The 20293-nt window shown below is 39.4% G+C and overlaps 1 protein-coding gene across 5 annotated transcripts in view; it reads right to left on the reverse strand.

Moving 5' to 3' along the window:
• Positions 1–20293, reverse strand: part of CLCN3 (chloride voltage-gated channel 3) — an 89533-nt gene that overhangs the window by 20750 nt on the left and 48490 nt on the right. For all 5 annotated transcript variants that reach the window (XM_001926134.7, XM_005670487.3, XM_003483404.4 and 2 more), the window contains 6 exons: positions 15516–15673; positions 9726–9825; positions 7604–7791; positions 5707–5829; positions 3571–3777; positions 662–742 (listed from right to left, as the gene is read on the reverse strand). In XM_001926134.7, the coding sequence (XP_001926169.5) occupies positions 662–742; positions 3571–3777; positions 5707–5829; positions 7604–7791; positions 9726–9825; positions 15516–15673 (857 nt within the window). The remainder of the gene's footprint in view (positions 1–661; positions 743–3570; positions 3778–5706; positions 5830–7603; positions 7792–9725; positions 9826–15515; positions 15674–20293) is intronic.

Consider the following 20293-nt stretch of genomic DNA (forward strand, 5'->3'; position numbering starts at 1 on the left):
TAACACTGTATTGTTTTCAAAATGAATTCCACCCCAATTCAATCACGGCAGTTAAGAATAAATGTACTGGAGTTCCCCTCGTGGTTCAGCAGTTAGCGAGCCTGACCAGCACTCAGGAGAACTGGGGTTTGATCCCTGGCCTTGCTCAGTGGGTTAAGGATCTGGTGTTGCCGTGAGCTGTGGTGTAGGTCACAGACACAGCTCAGATCCCGAGTTTCTGTGGCTGGTGGCTACAACTCCAATTGGAACCCATAGCCTGGGAATCTCCAATATGCTATGGGTGTGCCCCCCCACACACCAAAAAGAAAAGATTTAGAAACTAAAATTTTTAAAATAAAAACAAGGCTATAATTTAGCCAATAAGGATTGTTTTAAATATTTTTTATTAAGTCAAATTCATTTGTGCTTACTTTTATGTCAACAACATTAAATTTTAAATAATCATTAACATTTATACATATTTTTTAAAACATTTCTCAAGAACATATACATTACTTTTTACATAAGAAAGGGTGAAAAAACTTCACAAAAATAAATTTCAAAACTCAAAAACAAAGTCCATCTATTACACTAGTTATAAAATTGAAAAGTGTGCCAAAACACATGTGTAATGATAATTATGCAGCATTTTAACTGTTGGCTGCTCTTTTTTTAAACATACCTCTTCCAGGCTGAAAAGAACTCCTCCAATCGGTGCACCGAAAGCTACTGAGACACCTGCGGCTGAGGCAGCTGATAGCACCTAGAAAGAGGATGTGGCTTACTGCATACATTCTCATGAACTCAAATATATACCAAATACAAGTTCTTCAGGTCACCCAAACTTTCAAAATGCCTCTTCTCAATTTAACTTGCATGTCACCCCTACCCACCCACTTGCAACAAAGGTAAATATTTCTTCTAAAGAGACTCTTCCTCTTCCACTTTAATTGAAAGGTCATTCATACAGTCAATATTCAGCCAAAAAACATTTGTGCGAGACACAGGAATGTACACAGGATGCAAAGAAGAAAAGGCCATGAATACAGATGACCTGCAAGATGTCAGAGAAGCAAGAGAGAGCATAACTGGGGCTCGGAGGAGAGCGGTTTGTTTTTAAGCAGGCAGATCTCAGAGCTCACTGCTTCATCACTAATAGTCACTCTGGGCCAAACCCTAGTAAAAGAGCCAGGGAACTTAAAACCTACTGAGTTTCCGTTTATTTTCAGTCCTCTGAAGAGATGCCGCTGCTCACACAGGAGCTGCATGTGAACCCACAAACCACGGCCCTGACGGCAATGTCAGTGCCCAGGGTCCCGACACGTGGGTCACACGGAGAAGAAACCCCACACACAGACACTGCTGCCTCCCACCAGCATGAAGCCCAACACACATGCGTTCCCTGAGCATCGACTTGTAATCACTTTTCTATAAGCAGCCCTTCTGCTACTTTACTGCAGTAAACATGTGAGGCTACCAAAGCATTTCCTCAAATGTTGAATTTTGACATCTCTGAAAGAGAAATCTGAAATAATAAAAATAAAATTATAAATGTTAGAGAAGCATAAACTCCATAGTCAGGGAGCTAGTTGGTAAATTAAAAATGAACAAATACTTGTTTTAATTAAATTGTCACTAGCTTTAGAATGCAAATGCTGCTGATTTGGAGGAGAAAGAAGAGGTGATTTTGGTTTTTTGCACCAACATGATTGCAGACAACACACTTAACTGAATTCTGATTCTACATTTAACACAATAAATTTTACAATCACACTAACACCTACATACCTATAACTCAAACACATTTTCATCTGTTTCACAAGCACCTAAGAATCATTTAATTTAAACACATCAAGGAAGTGAGCATAGGAAGAAAGCCAAAATATGTGGCCTAAATGCTTTCCACTAACAACGTGAGCTCTTGCCGTTTGTACACCAAGGTGACAGAATCAAGTTAAGGTCATAAACATGATCAACCGTCAGTGTGTACAGGAAAATCTAGGTGAATTTAATTCCTATAATATTTTCTAATAAAGTAATTTTTGCATTTATAATGAATAAATTCAAATCTTACCCCCAAAATGTCAAGGAACAATAGCAGGTAAAGGAACTGAGCTGGGTGGACAAATGCTGTAGATCCATCTTAGCCACGAGGCTGCCGTGGCATGCACAGTATGGTTTTAGGTCTGCTTCGGTTCTGAACACAGACACATGTCCACACAGTGGTAGCAGTGGAGCAGCAGTGCAAGCAGTAGACAGTAGTTAAAAGTAAAGATTTTGGAGTCAGAGAAAAACACATCCTACCCACACTCTGACACTTCTTATGTTATCATGGGCAAGTTAGCCCCTTTTAGCCTAGTTTCCTATCTATAAATGAGGATAATGGGGCAAAGTTAACAGGATTAGTGCAGAATTAAATTTTAAATTTAAATCTACACTAAGTAAAGCATTTTAAACAAAGCACCTGCCAGGAAACCAACTACACAGTAAGTAATCAGTAAAGTTGGCTATTTCTGTATCTAGGCCAGGGCTAATTCACAGTCATCGTTCAGGGATGGAACCATGATGTTTCAGATCATCCATGGCCAATGGAAGGACAATGTTTTAGGACTAACATTAAAATGAATGAGAATTATTTCAATTTAAGTACCAGCCTGAGAAAAACATTCCACTTTTCTTATCATTAAAAAAAAACAACAGGAGGAAAGGTGCTGTGTGCTAGAGCTAGAGACCTCTGAGTTCTCAATATTTAATGTGATACAAAAATATTAAACCTTAAAAACCCAAAGAGCTCTGTACCATCTACGGCTGCAGATTAGACTGGGAAAACAGGACAGGACTGGGCTCCCAGAGTCTAGAGCTACTAAGAAAGTCCTAAGTGCCCACTGTTCTTCTAGAAAATATCCACAGCAACCTAGAAACATCAGGGGAACTCTACCATAGATGAAGTTGAAAGGTGTCCTAGAAGATCTCAGGCTGGCCTAAAAAATGGCAAAGGAAACCACCTTAAAGAGTCGAATACAGAGGAAGTGCTATATCCCCTTTGATGTGAGGCTCTCACGTAAGCTTCTGGTGGTCAGAGCCCTTGGGACTTCCCTGAGGGTGTCAGATACCAGAGAGGCCTCTGCGGATGATACCCCTCTTCCAGCCACATCAGACTCCTCCTCCAGAGGAACACAGCTACGAAGACCTGCCACCCCAGGAGAAATACTGACACTGAAAAATAAGAGTAAGAACCAGGTTCCATTTAGGAAATACTTCACAGGAGGAGAGGTGTACAGCAAAGCAAAAAAAAAATAAATGGCATATCTCTGTGACAGTCAATTGAACCAATGGACACCAGGTAGTCTGTCTAAAACTTCTCTAAAATATAGGAGTAAGTGAGCAACCCTGCTGGGGGAAAGAGTCCAGAAAGATGCCAGAGATTATTCCAAAAAGGGAAAAGAAGCACAAACATTCTCGCATCCAATTTTTAACCCAAGTACAGAATTTATCCAAAAAGTAAAGAGTAACGTGTGATCTTCATAGGAGGAAATTCTTCACTGATACAAGTCTATATGATGTTTATCTGCGAGATGAACACAAGCTTACCTCTCTTTTTTTAGCTTCGTTTGTGCTGTACTTCGGAAAGAGGTAGGAAAAGATATTTCCACAGCAACAGGCAACATGTACCAAGGGCCCTTCTTTTCCTAAACTCAAACCTGATGCTACAGCCAGCACTAATGTGATGGTTTTAATCATTAAAGTCCATTTTCCCAAGTAACCTCTGATGATGAATCCACTCAAAATGGTTTTAATCTACAAAAGAAAGATGAAGGCAGCTTACTTTAAGAAACATGAGAACTTGGAGTTCCTGTGGTGGCTCAGTGGCTAACGAATCCGACTAGGAACCATGAGGTTTTGGGTTCGATCCCTGGCCTTGATCAGTGGGTTAAGGATCTGGCCTTGCTGTGAGCTGTGGTGTAGGTTGCAGATGCGGCTTGGATCCTTTGTTGCTGTGGCTGCAGTGTAGGCCAGCAGCTACAGCTCCGATTAGGCCCCTGGCCTGGGAACCTCCATATGCCATGAGTACAGCCCTAAAAAAGATGAAAAAGACGAAAAAAAAAGAAAAAAGAAAGAAAGAAACATGAGCACTTAACCAACTTAAGATACTGTCTTGTTTTATTCACCCGTGCATTTTGGTGGACCATGGACCAATTCACAACTCATTTTCTGAAAGCCTGATCTATTACACTTTATATAACAAATCTGTATAGTAGTCTAACTCCCTCCTCCAGCAGGGACAGAAGGCAACTGTGTCTCATAAACAACCCCAAAACATCAGGCCACCTTAAGGGGGTGCAAACTGTAATACAAGCATGTAATTACATAACCAGCACATGGTAAATCTGAACATTTCTGTCACAGAAATCTAATATAGTTATATACATGTCAGACATTCTTTGTCATAAATATATTTTGCCTTTAAAGATATTATGCCTTCTCAGAGCACTATCATTATGTGTAATTTTTTCCTATACTTTAAGAAGGATGAGTAAACTGCTAAACACTACATGGCATTGCTTCTTGTTAAAGATACACTTAATACAGCTTTAAAATTCACTAAAACTGGAGAGTTCCCATTATGGTTCAGTGGGTTAAGAATCAGAGTAGCATCTATGAGGATGCAGGTTTGATCCCTGCCTCACTCAGTGGACTAAGGATGTGGCACTGCCGCAAGCTGAGGCATAGTCACAGACACAGCTCAGATCTGATATTGCTGTGGCTGTGGTGTAGGCCTACAGCTGCAGCTCCAATTCAACCCCTAGCCTGGGAACTTCCATATGCGATAGGTGCAGCCCTAAAGAGGAAAAAAAATTTAAAAATAAAAAATAAAGAATTTTCTAAAAGAAATGCACTAGAAAAAGCTAGTAACTTACTGAAAATAGAAAAACAAAACAGAGAATTCACATCGTGTTCAATCTTAAGTATGTTCTTAAGTTATTGATAACAAAGCCCTAAAATTTGTGCCATTGACCCAGTATGATCAAATATTTATTTTGAAGTATAAAATGGTTATAAATATTATCTGCCAAATTCAAGGATTCGTAACTTATCTAATTAAAAGATAGTTACAAAAAGAGGAGTTCCTGGCATGGCACAGCAGAAACAAATCCAACTAGGAACCATGAAGTTGCGAGTTCGATCCATGGCCTCGTTCAGTGGGTTAAGGATCTGGTGTTGCCGTGAGCTGTGGTGTAGGTCACAGACGTGGCTTGGATCCTGTATTGCTATGGCTCTGGCGTAGGCCGGGCAGCTACAGCTCTGATTTGACCACTAGCCTGGGAACCTCCATATGCCAAAGATGAGGCCCTAAAAAAAAAAGATAGTTATAAAAAGAGAATGGATGTACTCAAATCCAGCACATAGGAGCAAAATGTCAACTACTTTATCAAAGGACTTTAGGCTGCACGATATCCTCCAGGCTCCTGGTGTGTACTGGAGCCTCTGACCCTCAGTTGTGCGCTAAAAGCCTGGTGAGGAAAAATCAACCTCCACAGCAAAACCATGAAATAACTACAGGGAAGACATTCTTTCAAGATGTCTACTATCAGCCTACATTTTGAACATTTTCTTTTTTGTGTTACAAACAGAACACTTTCCCAGAAAAAATACTACTTTCTCCCAATACAGGCAAAAAGATGTGTCACAATTACTGTTAATGACACTCAGTGCTGCACAGCTTACCTCTGGGATCCCAGAGCCACAGGCATACGGAGCAAACACCTTTACCAGGGAAACGGCAAGGAAGGCAAAACTCAAGGCCCAGAATATGTACATTATGTAGTTCATGATGTATGAGCCAGGACCCTGCAAAGCAAATAGTTTGACAGTAGGAACTTAACTTACAGGCACCACTGATGCCATGCTTCCACCTAAGCAGCATGGGCTCTGGGTTTCCTTCCACAGAAATCCTGGCTCTATGTGAACAAAATATTTAAGTAGAATCCAAAGACACATGTGTACACATACCAAGGAGACTTAATCTAGTTACTACCTTCCTGAGCTTTCTCCCATCCCCCAATCTATTGCCAAGAATCTCAGCTGCACTTCAGTCTCTGCCAACCCGCAACTACTTTCTGGAAACAGCTGGTGAAGACAAGACTGCCTTCACACTCAGATTTCATTTTGCTGCAGTTCTCTCTGACTATCAAGTGAGAAACAGTACACTGCCCCACTCACCAGCAGATATATTCTTTTCAGCTCTGAGATTCAGCTATAACAAAATTTTTAAAACGTATCTGTATCTGATCATGTATATACAGATAAAACATAATAAGTTAACTTCTAAAATGTTCCTAATAGAAAAACAACAGTAAAATAAAAACATTTAAATATTGTAATGTCACAAAAAAAAAATAGGGATTTAAGATATCTCCAGTTAGAAAACTTATTTTAACTAAATTTTTGATAATTCGTACCTCCCAAACAATTGTGATGTAATGTGTTAAATAGTTTTAATAATTTGACTTCATATTAACTTTTTGGGGTTGCACAGGTCCTATCACACTTCTTTTCTACAATAAGAAATACATTTCACTGCAAATCAAAACTACCATGAGATACCACCTCACACCAATCAGAATGGCCATCATTAATTAAGTCCACAAATAACAAGTGCTGGAGGGGTTGTGGAGAAAAGGGAACCCTCCTGCACTGCTGGTGGGAATGTAATCTGGTACAGCCACTGTGGAGAACAGTTTGGAGATACCTCAGAAATCTATACATAGAACTTCCATATAACCCCACAATCCCACTCCTGGGCATATATCCGGACAAAACTCTACTTAAAAGAGACACATGCACCTGCATGTTAATTGCAGCACTATTCACAATAGCCAGGACATGGAAACAACCCAAATGTCCATCGACAGATGATTGGATTCGGAAGATGTGGTATATATACACAATGGAATACTACTCAGCCATAAAAAAGAACGACATAATACCATTTATAGCAACATGGGTGGAACTAGAGACTCTCATACTGAGTAAAATAAGTCAGAAAAAGAAAGACAAATGCCATATAATTTCACTTATAACTGGAATCTAATATACAGCACAAATGAACATTTCCACAGAAAAGAAAATCATGGACCTGGAGAATAGACTTGTGGCCTCCTGCGGCAGGGTGGGGGAGGGAGTAGGAGGGATCAGGAGCTTCGGGTTATCAGATACAACTTGGAATGGATTTACAATGAGATCCTGCTGAGTAGCATTGAGAACTATGTCTAGATACTTATACTGTAACAGAACGAAGGGTGGGGAAAAAAAATGTATACATGTAAGTATATCTTGGCCCCCATGCTGTACAGAGGAAAAATAAATTAAAAAAAAAATACATTTCACATAACCCAGTAGACTTTTATGTGATTATGCAGTTAATAAAGGAGCTTCTTGAAACAATACTTAATTTGCTACAATGTATTCTCATATTTTCCACTCTATCCTATTATATTTCTTTGTCTATTTTCCTTTAATGCAGTTGCAGTCATCTAACCTGATTAATTCCATAATTAAATGAACTGGAGACTCATTTCACTGTATCAACTATTCAGCCACCTTGAGACAAAGCAAGACTTACCTCGGCTTGACCTATGATTAATTCTGCCCATGTTTTCCACTGTGGACATTTATCCCTCTCCTCAAATGTTGTTTCATTGGACCCCCAGCAGCACTGCTCGTGGTTGTACCACAGAGCACTCAGGCAGATGCCCTCCTTAAGGTCGGTCATCCAATCGGCAGCAATGTCTATCAGTCCAGCCAATGCCCCTGTGAAAAGATGGCACAGGTGATAAGAGCAGCCCATTTCTGGACACTCACCAACTATCAAGTTACAAGGATCAAGGAAAGCTGGGGACCGTCTGTAAACAAAGGGTTGGAAAAGGAATATTATACCAATTTAAGATTTCCAGATCTTAGTTATAAATAAGTTCATATTACTTTTTAAAAACTGTAAATAGCTATTTTTTAAAATAAAATTGCTATTATTTGAAAGCAAAACTAGTTCCATCATTCAAATTCACGTTGATTTTAAAAATGTGTCTGGGAGTTCCCGTCGTGGCGCAGTGGTTAACGAATCCGACTAGGAACCATGAGGTTGCGGGTTCGGTCCCTGCCCTTGCTCAGTGGGTTAACGATCCGGCGTTGCCGTGAGCTGTGGTGTAGGTTGCAGATGCGGCTCGGATCCCGCGTTGCTGTGGCTCTGGCGTAGGCCGGTGGCTACAGCTCCGATTCGACCCCTAGCCTGGGAACCTCCATATGCCGCAGGAGCGGCCCAAGAAATAGCAACAACAACAACAACAACAACAACAACAACAACAAAAGACAAAAAGACAAAAGAAAAAAAAAATGTGTCTGAAAGATATTAAACATCTTCCAAAGACAACCACCTGGTAGGAGGGTCTCAACTCCGGTTGAGAAATCAGAATTTTTACTACTCTGTTTCAATCTGAAACCCAATTCATAATTTACAAGGACCTTGATCTCATTAAAATGTAACGTGCATTAGAACTAATGAAACTCATGGCATTAATGAATTACACTAACAGATTATCAGGTTTTTTTCTTTAAATACATAATCAAATATATCAAGATCATTTTACTGACACAATACAAATAGTATACAAATCTATGGTGAAAATCTAGGTCCTCTTCATGCAGAAAGATCAATGGGCCACATAAACAGTGGCCAATTAGAGACACTGGGACCTTCCTCTATTCTTTCCCTCATGCTCTTCAATGGCAGAAGTTGAAAGACATTAAAACAGTCCTTCAGATTTGTCTTCACATCTTCAGCCAGAGGGTCCCAGGCACCCTGCATCTCAGAGGGTGAAACTGGGCTCTCGCCTCTGCTCATCCATGTTCTAGCTACACGGCTTCTCCTCTGTAAGACTCAGACCACAGGGCTTATACACACAAAAAGCTTTCAGAGCAGTGCATGGCACAGGAAACAATAAATATTAGTTATTTGTTATGATGCTTCTCTGACCATCTGGTCCAAACCACAGACTTTACAAATTAAAAAAAAAAACTTAGTGAGAAAGATGAACCAAATTGGACAGACACAGGAAGTGACAGCACAAAGGCGCCAAGATGACTCTGAGCCTCCTGCCCCTAGTCTTCTATGTAAGAAAATTTTTTGAAAGAAAGAAAAAAGACAAATGTTTTTATTTTTTGTTTGGCCTTTGTTTTCGTTTTTGGCTGCTCCTGCGGCATACAGAAGTTACTGGGCCAGGTCTCAAACCCACACCACAGCTGCAACTCAAGCCACCACTTCAATGACAATGCCAAATCCTTAACCGACTGAGCCGCCGGGTAATTCCAAAACAAATGCTTTTAAAAACCCAAAAGTACTTGGAAGAAAACTTCAGAAAGGAGAGAACTATTTATTGTCCTGTTAACCAAAAAAGGATTGCATTAAAAATTTTCTTTGGGAGTTCCCATTGTGGCACAGTGGAAACTAATCCAACTAGTATCCATGAGGATGTGGGTTTGATCCCTGGCTTTGTTCAGTGGGTGGGGGATCCATTAGGGGATCCAGTAGGTCACAGACAAGGTTCAGATCTGGTGTTGCTGTGGCTGTGGTACTGGCCGACAGCTGTGGCTCCAATTTGACCTCTAGCCTGGTAAATTCCAAACGCCGTGGGTGTGGCCCTAAAAAGCAAAAAATAAGAAAATAAAAAATAAATAAAAATTTTCTTTACCTGATGCCAGTCCTGTCAGTGTTACTACCAGCCATCCTGACCATGCATCATACAAACTTTTTGTCATTTCCCATGCTGATTCTTTCTTTTTGCTATTGATCTGAAATTAGAAAGGTTTATGCTTCATTTTTCAAACTATAAATAGAAGCCATAATTCTATAATCTAACAATTTTCTCAGTTATTATGCATGGAACAGTATTTTATAAACTAAAAAATGGGATAGATGAGTTTGGGACACAATCACCAGGTCAGACAGTCGTTATACCTATAAACCAGATGACAAGCATTTTACCCAGAGATCTGTATTTTTAACAAGAACCTCAGAATGAGAGCAGGGCATCCAAAAACCACATAAACTCTGAGGTAGATTGTTTTAAACTGAATCAAAGTTAACTGGTATATATCTTTTTTGTTTGTTTGTTTTTGTTGGGTGGGGGTGGGGGTGGGGGTGGTGGTTAGCCACGCCCTAGGCATATGGATGAGCCCAGGCCAGGGACTGAACCTGGGGATCAAACCCACCATAGCAGTGATCCAGATCCTTAACCTGCTAAGCCACCAAGGAACTCCTAGACATCTTTTATATTAACAGAAATAAGACACTATAGATGGCAATGCCTGCCATTCCCTGGTCATTCTCTAGTTCCAGCAGTGAAGTGGAATGTAATAGTGTTTAAAAGGTAAGGGCAGGGAATAACAGTACAACACCCATAATCGAAGTACAAAATAGCCGTGTGAATAAAGGGGCTGCCAAAACTTGCTGGCCTGTAAACATGTGGGTATGGACAGTTCCAATCCCACTGGCAGGGTCTAATCACTGTGTAAGGCAGAAACATCCTCGATAACTACAGAGAAGGAGGTAAGGTTAGAGGACGGTTATAGAATTTATTTCTAGATCTCACTCCAGACACAAGAAGGCACATCTCTCCTCTCTTACTAAGAATGCATTCGTCAGACACTGCTCGCTAACTAGCCCACACCTCTTCCTTTCTGCCACGATGGCTGTCTCACAAAGCCACATTCTCAGGCTACAATTCCAGTGCTCCTTTGGACCACAGGACTGCTGCAGCCAGAATTCAGTGAACCGATCTCTTTCAAACATTTGGTCTATTTCAAGCCACAAGGCTACATTCAAAAGAATCACATGATAAGTTCTCAGTTGAATGAGGCAGTTTACTCCTTCTGATTGTAAATAACCAATCAACAGGTACAAGATATTCTTTAGGATTGAAGGTAGGGAATTCCCTTCAAAAATAATAAACCCTGCATTGCTTTCTCAATAAGAGTAACTGTAATGTTTAATAAAATATAAAGTAAAAATCGGAAGGTTACCTAAATGTTCATCAATATAGTATTAGCTAAGTAAACTGCAGTACATCTATCTAACAAGAAACTCTATAGTCATTAAAAAAGAATGAGGAGTTCGCATTGTGGCTCAGCAGTTAAGGAACCCAAGTAGCATCCATGAGGACACAGATTCCATTCCTGGCCTCTCTCAGTGCGTTAAAGATCCAACAATGCCATGAGCTGTAGTGTAGGTCACAGATGCAGCTTGGATCCTGCATTAGCGTGGCTGTGGCGTAGGCTGGCAGCTACAGCTCTGATTCAACCCCTAGCCTGGGAACCTCCATATGCCACTAGTGCAGCCCTAAAAAGACAGAAGACCAAAAAAAAAAGAAGAAGAAGAAGATAAATGCAACATCATGCAGGCAAGAGTACAAGTGTGTACAGTATGTTAGCATTTATCTAAGAAAAATAAGCACACTAATATATAAGATTTATTTTTTTTTTTTTTTTACGGCCACACCTGTGGCATAAGGAAGTTCCCAGACTAGGGGTCAAATCGGAGCTGCAACTGCCAGCCTATATCACAGCCTCAGCAACTCCAGCTCCTAGCTAAGTCTGTAAACTATGCTGCATTTGCTATAAGCATACTGCTGGTGAGTGTATTATTGGTCATGTTATTCTGACATTACATATCTGTGTGTATACTGGGAGGTGAATCAATACATGTGATGTTGACATTTTTCGTTGGGCTGAAAGGATACAGAATTAAGAGCTAAAAATCAAAGCTCTCTAGTATTTAACTTAAATTAGAGGCTTCCTATACACTTAAGAGGTTATGAACAATGGCCAACCCTGAAGCAATGAGCACCCCTAGTGCTCAGACTGCCAACACACAGTGTTCCTCCTAAGGAACCAGAGCTCCTCAGAGAAACAGCTGACTCCAGGTTTGGTGCAGGATACGTTTAAGAGGAGCCCAGAGCCCAGATCACCATGTTTTCTCAGAAAACATCAAAGTCTACTAAGCACATGTCAAAGGACACGGGCACCAACCTAAATAAGCTCCCTTATGTCGGAAAAGGAAGAATGTGAGTATCAATAAGAATAATAATTGTGATGATTTAAACACATCAAATATGTTTGAATGCATGAGTGCATGAAGATACAGAAACAAAAACTAAACAAAAACCTCACTGGTAAACTCTGAGGATGCTAGTAAGCCAAATGCTTTTAAATGTCCTTCCTTTTCTGTACAATTTGAACTTGAGGGAATCCACATAACTGGTGTGGGAAGTCATCTTAAAAGAAAATCATCAAACTGACAAATAAAAAATGAATGAGAATTAGATTACTACCATGCTGCAAAATACTGAAATAAATACCTGAAATGATATACTGCTTATCTGCTTCAAAATACCCTGGGGTAGGAGTGCTACAAGTATAACAAAAAGCTCAAGGGAAAGGGGACTTCAGTAGGTAAGTAGACCACTGACATGGAAAGCTTTTTTCTAATTCAGTGTTTTAAAAACAATAGTAAGAACATCTACCTGTAGAGCTTCCAGCTTTAATCGACTGCATGCTTCTCTAAGCAAATATTAAAGTACTGAAATGGTATTCGACTTACCTAGAAAGCGATGACTGGTGTGAAGAGCTAGGACAGGCGCTACTTCACTTACTGTTTTACTATCTGAACTGTTTTCAAAGACTGTGGACTACTTTCACAATTGGAGAAAAATGGGATGTGTTGTGGTTTCTTTTAGTTTCAGTCTTCTCTAAAATTTTATGAACATAAGTGCTTATAAAGCCTCTCATAATCCTCACTTTAGAACACATTTCAACCCTCCCTGAACATCTTAGTAATTCTGTAAAGTACATCTGTGTACATACTTCTGTCAAGTACATACCTCCAATTTACAACTGTGTTCACCTAACAATCACACAAGATACGGAATTTATAATGTGTCTGATTTAGGCACGCTGGATTAAAACAGTGGTTCTCGTCGTGTGGCCTAGACACCCTCTGGGTCCCTGAGACCTTCCCCAATGGTCTCCAGGTCAAAGCTAATTTCATAGGAATACTAAAACATGATGTGCTGCTTTCACTGATAACGCAAAGCAGTAATAAAACCGCTGGGTCAACACCCCGGTGGCCATGACATCCCTTCACTGCTGCTGACCAGATAAAAGGTGAGGGCCAGGGTCACTTCAGGTCTGTGAGGAAGGAGTAAAAAGTATTATGCCCAGGCCACTGAGTTCTCTTAATATTATGTGTGGTAACTATGAACACAGCACTTGGGATGCATACTGAAGTATGAGGTTATGTCTCAAGGAAAAGCATTTGGGCAAAATAAACCCCTTACATAGAACACCATTCTTACTGGAAAGACACCAAACCATGGTTTTTCAGCTTGGAAATTTGACAGATATTTTTCTCAAAAATAAACCTAGTAAGCCTACCATTTCAAGTAAAATAAATGCGTATTTGTTTCCAATAATAGAATTTGAGCTTTCAACTAAAAACTAGAATTTTAGAAAACTTGTATCCATCACTTTAAGAATGACAGATTCTAACACTTTTTTTTTTTTTTGATGGGGGGGGTACTGCCCGCGGCAAGCATTAGTTCAGGGGCCAGGATGAAACCTTGCACCACAGCAGTGACAACACAAGATCCTTAACCTGCTAAGTCACCAGGGAACTCCTGACAGACCTCACTACTTAAAAACTTTTCTGAAGAGATCAGTGTTGATATTAACAAAAGTAGGCTTTGTTGATACAGTACAATGATAGTATATGGTGAAAGTGTCAACGACACAAAGAATTGCATAAATCAGTGAATCAATATTTTCCAAAAGATCATGGCATTATGTTACATATCATCCATTCAAAGTTCAACAGGAACCAACAGATTTTATGTAACAGAAGACAAAAAGTTCACTGATACAGTTTCAAATTACAGGTTGCAACTAACCTTTAAGAAATTACCACTAGTCATTGTGGTGCAGCATCTAAGAATACCCACAGTGATCTGAAAAGGTTATTAAAATGCTCCTTGGGTTTTCCAAGGACATGTCTAGATGAGGTTGGATTTGCTTCATGTACTTCAGTCAAAACATATCACAACAGACTGAATGTGACAGCAGATATGAGCAGTTTTTAGTAAACCAGGCAATAACAAATGTGATTTATTAAAATGTAATATAATGTCACTCTCACTAAACATTTTTATTTTGGAAAATATAGTTATTTTTCATAAAAACATGTTTTATGTGACCATGTAATGGATTTACTGTTACTTTTAAATGAATTAATATTTTTCAAATTTCTCAGTTTTAATATCTAACATGGTATACACATCTATTCACATAAATACATACACCAAAACCCCTTAGGTATCATCAGTAACTGCCTAGAGTTTAAAGGGGATCTGAGATGAAAAAGTCTGAGGACTGCTGATTTAGAACAGAGTTCATGTCCCATGTCTAACTTTCAGTTATGCCCTGTTTTTAATGTTTCCAGAAAAGATAAATATTGACTGATGAATCTCAGAAGCAGTACTTTTCATAATGAAAACAATTCAAAGTAATTCTAATCCAGGTTTCATATACATGTATACATCATTATAAAAGGTAATAACTAATTTGCATAAGCAGTTATTTCATTTACAAGTAAATTTCAGAGCTCAAATTTATAAACGACCTTTTGGAATTTGAAATTTTATTTTCAAGGTTTTTTTTTTTTTTTTTTTTTCCTTTTAAAATGTATTTTTCAGAGTTCCCATATGGCTCAGCCAGTTAGGGATCTGGCACTGTCACTGCTGTGTCTCAGGTCACTGCTATGGCATGGGTTCAAACCCTGGCCCAGGAACTTCCACACGCCGAGGGCATGACCAAAAAAAAAGTTATTTTAGTATTACACTACATCAAGATGTCACAATCAACAAAAAAGATAGGTAAGAGGCAGTTTTTAGTGAAGGCTATTCTTTTTTTCATTAGTGATTCATTACTACATCCAATATGCCCTATACAGTTCTGATATTAAAAAAATCTCAGAATTTAAACCAGGAAAGGAGATAAAAGAAAACAGCAAAACACCAGGAAACTATCCCCCCAGCAGACTGCTTCTTTCTCTAACAACTGAGATTATGTAACAGCTTTCCTCTCTCCACAGCTGCTGTGCTGCTCAAAGCCAAGTACCATGCTGGCTTCTACATCTTGAGCTTCCTTGATCTTGCCCCAACTCACATGCCTGTTTTCCCTTCCTTTCCTATTCTGGCTTAGTATAGTTCTTTGATTTTAAACTACTTCAGATCATTTCCAAAAAGATGGCATGTAAATAAACTTTGAAAAAATCACATGGAGAAAAAACATATTACTTACAAAATACAGGAATTTACTTAAATGTACTTCTAACACAGGACATATTTCGGTAGCCCAAGATCAGTGGCAGAAACATATTATTAAATGATATAATTATGCACTATTAATTAAAAGTGACTGAAAACACTTACCCGTCGATGCCTTTCTCTGTCCTTACATTTCTCACGCACCCAATCAATAGTATGGAAATCATCATATGTACCAACACCTGGAATTGGCTCATCCAGAAGGTCCAGTAAGTGTGTGGAACTGTTGATGCTGCCTCCGTTTGTCATCGTGTAATGAGTTCCTACAACGCAGAAAGGAACAATGGGCATGTGCAGTGAGGAACAATGGTGAACTACGTGGCCTCCTCAGCAGTCCTTAGTAATTCATAAAGAAACAGTATCACTGGAAATAATTACAATAAAACAGAGGAAGGAAAGCATTAAGAAAATTTAACCAGTTCCTACTGTGGCTCAGTGGGTTAAGAACTCAACTGCAGTGGCTCAGGTTGCTGCGGAGGCCTGGGTTCAATTCCTGGCCCAGAAACTTCCACGTGCTGTGAGCATGGCCATAAAAAAAAAGAAAGAAAGAAAGAAAATGAAAATTTATCTAAAACTTGGAAATGAGGCAAAAAGACATGGCCTTTAACATTCACACTAGAGAATCAGAAATGCACCTGTCTAACAGTTACTGGGTGCTCGGGGAAGGGAGCTCTGCTGGGCTTACTGTTTACTATTAAGGTGGATTCTGCAACATTGGACAGTGACTTACAGAAGATTGATAAATCAAAAAGCATGACTTCCATCTGGCAAAAGTGTCAAAGAATTGGTCTAGCAAGAATCCTCAGATGCAGTGTGGACTGTGTGTCTGACTGTGTGCTGTGGGGAAGCTCTTTGCCTCCATATGTCTACCTCAGTCTCTCCTCCTCTACATCACTCTGTCATCAAGCTGCCTTCCTCCCTGGACAAGTGTCCATGACACACTTTACAAGCGTGGGATGGTTCAAGGAAGGAGACTGAAGCACAATCACAAAAAAGAAGCTAAAATGGCTCAAATTTGAAAAAAAGTTCAATCTAACACAAAAAAAGAAACACACATCAAACCTACAATATCATGTTCCTCTATCAGATTGGCAAAGATTTAAAAAGTTGGCTAATGTACTGAGTTGGCAAAGTTACAGGGAAAAGAGTTCCTGTCACAAAACTATTAGCTGAAGTATAAACTGGTACATTTTTGGGAAGGCAAAACTACACAGATACTCTCCAATCCAGCAAGTACACATCTAGGAATTTTTCCTGCAGTTATATTTGTATAAATCCACAGTTATGCACAGTATGGGTAGAAATCTTACTAATGCTCTAGAAAGAAAGCAAAAATAAATGAATGCTAAATGCTCAGAATCTAAAAGAGGCATCAGCAGAGCAGCCAGAGTATACATGTTAGGCTTTGGGGGCCGTATTGTCATAACTACTCCATTCCATCAGGGCAGCACAAAAGAAGTCATAGACAATAGATAAATGAATGAGTATGTCTGTGTTTCAGTAATATTTTATTTACAGGTGAAGAGCAACATCCGGCTCAACCCTGACCTCACTCTCTACAGCACAAACCAAGTCAAATGAAGACCTATATCAAGAATTTGGGGGAATTCCTGTCATGGCGCAGTGGAACGAATCCGCCTAGGAACCATGAGATCCCTGACCTTGCTCAGTGAGTTAAGGATCCAGCGTTGCTGCAAGTTGTGGTGTAGGTCACAGACACGGCTCAGATCTGGTGTTACTGTGGCTGTGGCATAGGCCAGCAGCTGCAGCTGAGATTAGACCCTAGTAGCCTGGGAACCTCCATGTGCCTTGGGTGGGGCCCTAAAAAAAAAAGAACTTTTGGGAGTTCCCTGGTGGTCTAGTGGTTAAGGACTCGGCACTGCTACTGCTGTGGCTCGAGTTCAATCCCTGGCCTGGAAACTTCCATGTGCCACAGGCTTAGTCACCCTCCCCACCCCCTCAAAAAAAATTCTATATAAAGGGCACTCTTATAGATAGTAAAGGAGATACAAAGATAATAAAGATATTGTTCCTGAGTTTAAGGTGCAAGGTGGGGATTCTCAGTGCAAATTATATTTTAAAACCAAGTTCCAATATTGAACACTATAAAATCAATGTTAGTTGTGTTATCCACATTTAATCTGTTATAGGGAAATCTTAAGACTATGGTATAGTATATAGAACTAAGTGGGATTAATCCAGGAAAGCTTCCTGAAGAATGTAACTTATAAATTGTAATTTGAAATAATTACACTACAGCTTCACAATGAGAATTACAGCTAGACATATGTCTAAAGCTATTTCTGAAAATAAAAAAAGAAACATAAGATGTGAATACTGTCTGAAAGACAGTTTCTATTACTACTAGAAAAGAATTCGGAAAAAAGATGCTGGTCAAGAAACATTTATGGTAATCCAAGATTGAAAATGATCAAACTTGAATCTTCCGCTGTTAGTGGAAGTAAAGACTGATGCACCCGTTTGGAGGAACAATTTGGAGATGTCTTTCAACACCCACAAGAACTGATTCCACAAGTACACACAGACTTAAACAATGTCATTGAAACACTGTCTGTAATACTGGAAAAGTCAAACCAACAGAAATGTCTCATCCATTGGTAATTAAATTATGTACACATATGCAATGGAAGTATTAAAAAGGAAGAGACAGTCAAGATACACTGATACAGAAAGCTGGTTACAATACATATTTTCAAGTGCAGAGCAGCATGTTTCGTTTGAAAACGATTTGGTAAAATTTATTTTGATTTAAAAGTTATGCTTAGAAAACAGGAAGAAAAGATATAAAACAAAATGTTAATAATGGTTACCTCTAGGAAGCAGAACTGTTAGAAAAAGCAGAGAATGAACTTTGATTTTCTAAATAACCCTTGTGGATTGATATAGCAACGAAAATTACTTTTCTAAATAAACACACACTATTATTTTAATAGAGATGAGACAGTGAGACAGCACCACGAGAACAAAGAATCTCTAATAGATTTATTGCAAGTGAAAAAGCAACAAACTACCCCCAAAAGGCCCAGGCTAGAGTTCTAAACAGCTAGGTAACCTTGGACAAGTCATCTCCTACCTCCCTCTATTTAATACTTTTTAATGTTTGCCTTGGAAAGGTGTAAAACTTCTAAAAGGAAAGTAGTACATTGATTTCACTGTTTTGGCAGAAGCACTCTGAGAATTTACCACTTTGGCTAAGGGTTTAAAGGCCCAATCCCTGGAATGACCCATGTTCACCTGAACAAAATGTATAGTCTGAACCTTATACTTAAAGCTTTACATACATTAGCTCTTTCTTCCTCCCTCTATCCTGATTTTATTCAGTGATTTCCACTTTGTAAAAGCTAAGGCCACAGGTTTTCTTAAGAAAAAGCAACTAGGGAATAAAAACATAAAAGCATTTATAGGCGTTCCCATCATGGCGCAACAGAAACGAATCCAACTAGGAACCATGAGGTTGCGGGTTCGATCCCTGGACTTGCTCAGTGGGTTAAGGATCCGGCATGGCTACAGCTCTGATTAGACCCTATCCTGGAAACCTCCATATGCCGCGGGTGTGGCCCAAAAAAGACAAAAAGACCAAAAAAATAAATAAAAATAAATAAAAGCATTTATAACATCTTGACAAATTTCTCTGAATCCACCTTCTAGATAACATTAAAATCAGTCAGGAGTTACTGCTGTGGCACAGTGGGGTAAGAATCCAACTACAAAGGCTGAGTAAATAAATGTGGTCAAGTGTTAACACTTCAGGAATCTGGGTGAAAGGAAAATGGGATTCTCTGCACTATTTTTCAACACCTGTAAGTCTGAAATTAAAAGAAAAAAAAATTTTTAAGTCTACTATGATATATTCTGCAAACTTCAGACTACTTCCCCCTATGTTACCCTAGTCTGGGTAGAGTTGAAGAGACATGAAGTACTACTGATCTTATTAGTCTTTTACACAAAAAAACAAAATTTCTATACCATTTCTATACATGCATCCACACCACACATTATCAACCCCATGGTAAGAATTTCCAGCTATCAGCACTACAAAAATAATAAGCAAACAAGAGTTTCCGTCATCGTTCAGTGATAACAAACCCAACTAGTATCCATGAGGATGCAGGTTCAGACCCTGGCCTGGCTCAGTGGGTTAAGGATACAGCATTGCCTTGAGTTATAGTGTAGGTCACAGACGTGGCTCCAATTCCACCCCTAGCCTGGGAACTTCCATGTGCCTCAGGTATGGCCCTTAAAAAAACCCAAAAACAAAAAACAAACAAACAAAAAAAAAAATGGTAATAAGCACACAGAGCGTGTACTCCTCTAACAGACTTCTTTTAAACCAGGATGTAGAGGGAGCCACAGCGCCACACCACACACAGTCACAGAAGCCGTGAGTCCTGCCTCAGGGACTGCAAATCAGTAGCCTGTAGAAACTACCCTGACATCTAATTCACAAAACTATATAGTAATTCAAAATACCTAAAAATTCGAAATATAGTATTAAAACTTTTTAAACCAGAGGACCCAATGCACCAATGTTTTATGTTTGGGGACTTGTCTATAGTGTCTCTTTGAATTTCTGGGGCTACCACTGCACATGTTAGGGTGGGGATTAGCCAGAGCAGTCTGTGTCCTCAAAAGGCTCCATGAAGATCAGTCTGTCCTGTCAGGCCTAGTTGCTTCTACCTGACACAGCAAGGAGTTCTCTGATAGTGCTGTGGATTAGGATCTGGCATTGTCACTGCTCTGGTACAGGTTTCATCTCTGGCCAGGGAACTTCCACAGGCCATGGACGTAGACAAAAAAAAAAAAAAAAAAAAAAAAAAAAAAATTAAAAAAGCTGAGTCTGGGAGGAACACTCGTCGGTCTTC

The sequence above is a fragment of the Sus scrofa genome, chromosome 14 (genome assembly GCF_000003025.6).
Source record: "Sus scrofa isolate TJ Tabasco breed Duroc chromosome 14, Sscrofa11.1, whole genome shotgun sequence".
In the NCBI taxonomy this organism is placed as follows: Eukaryota; Metazoa; Chordata; class Mammalia; order Artiodactyla; family Suidae; genus Sus; species Sus scrofa.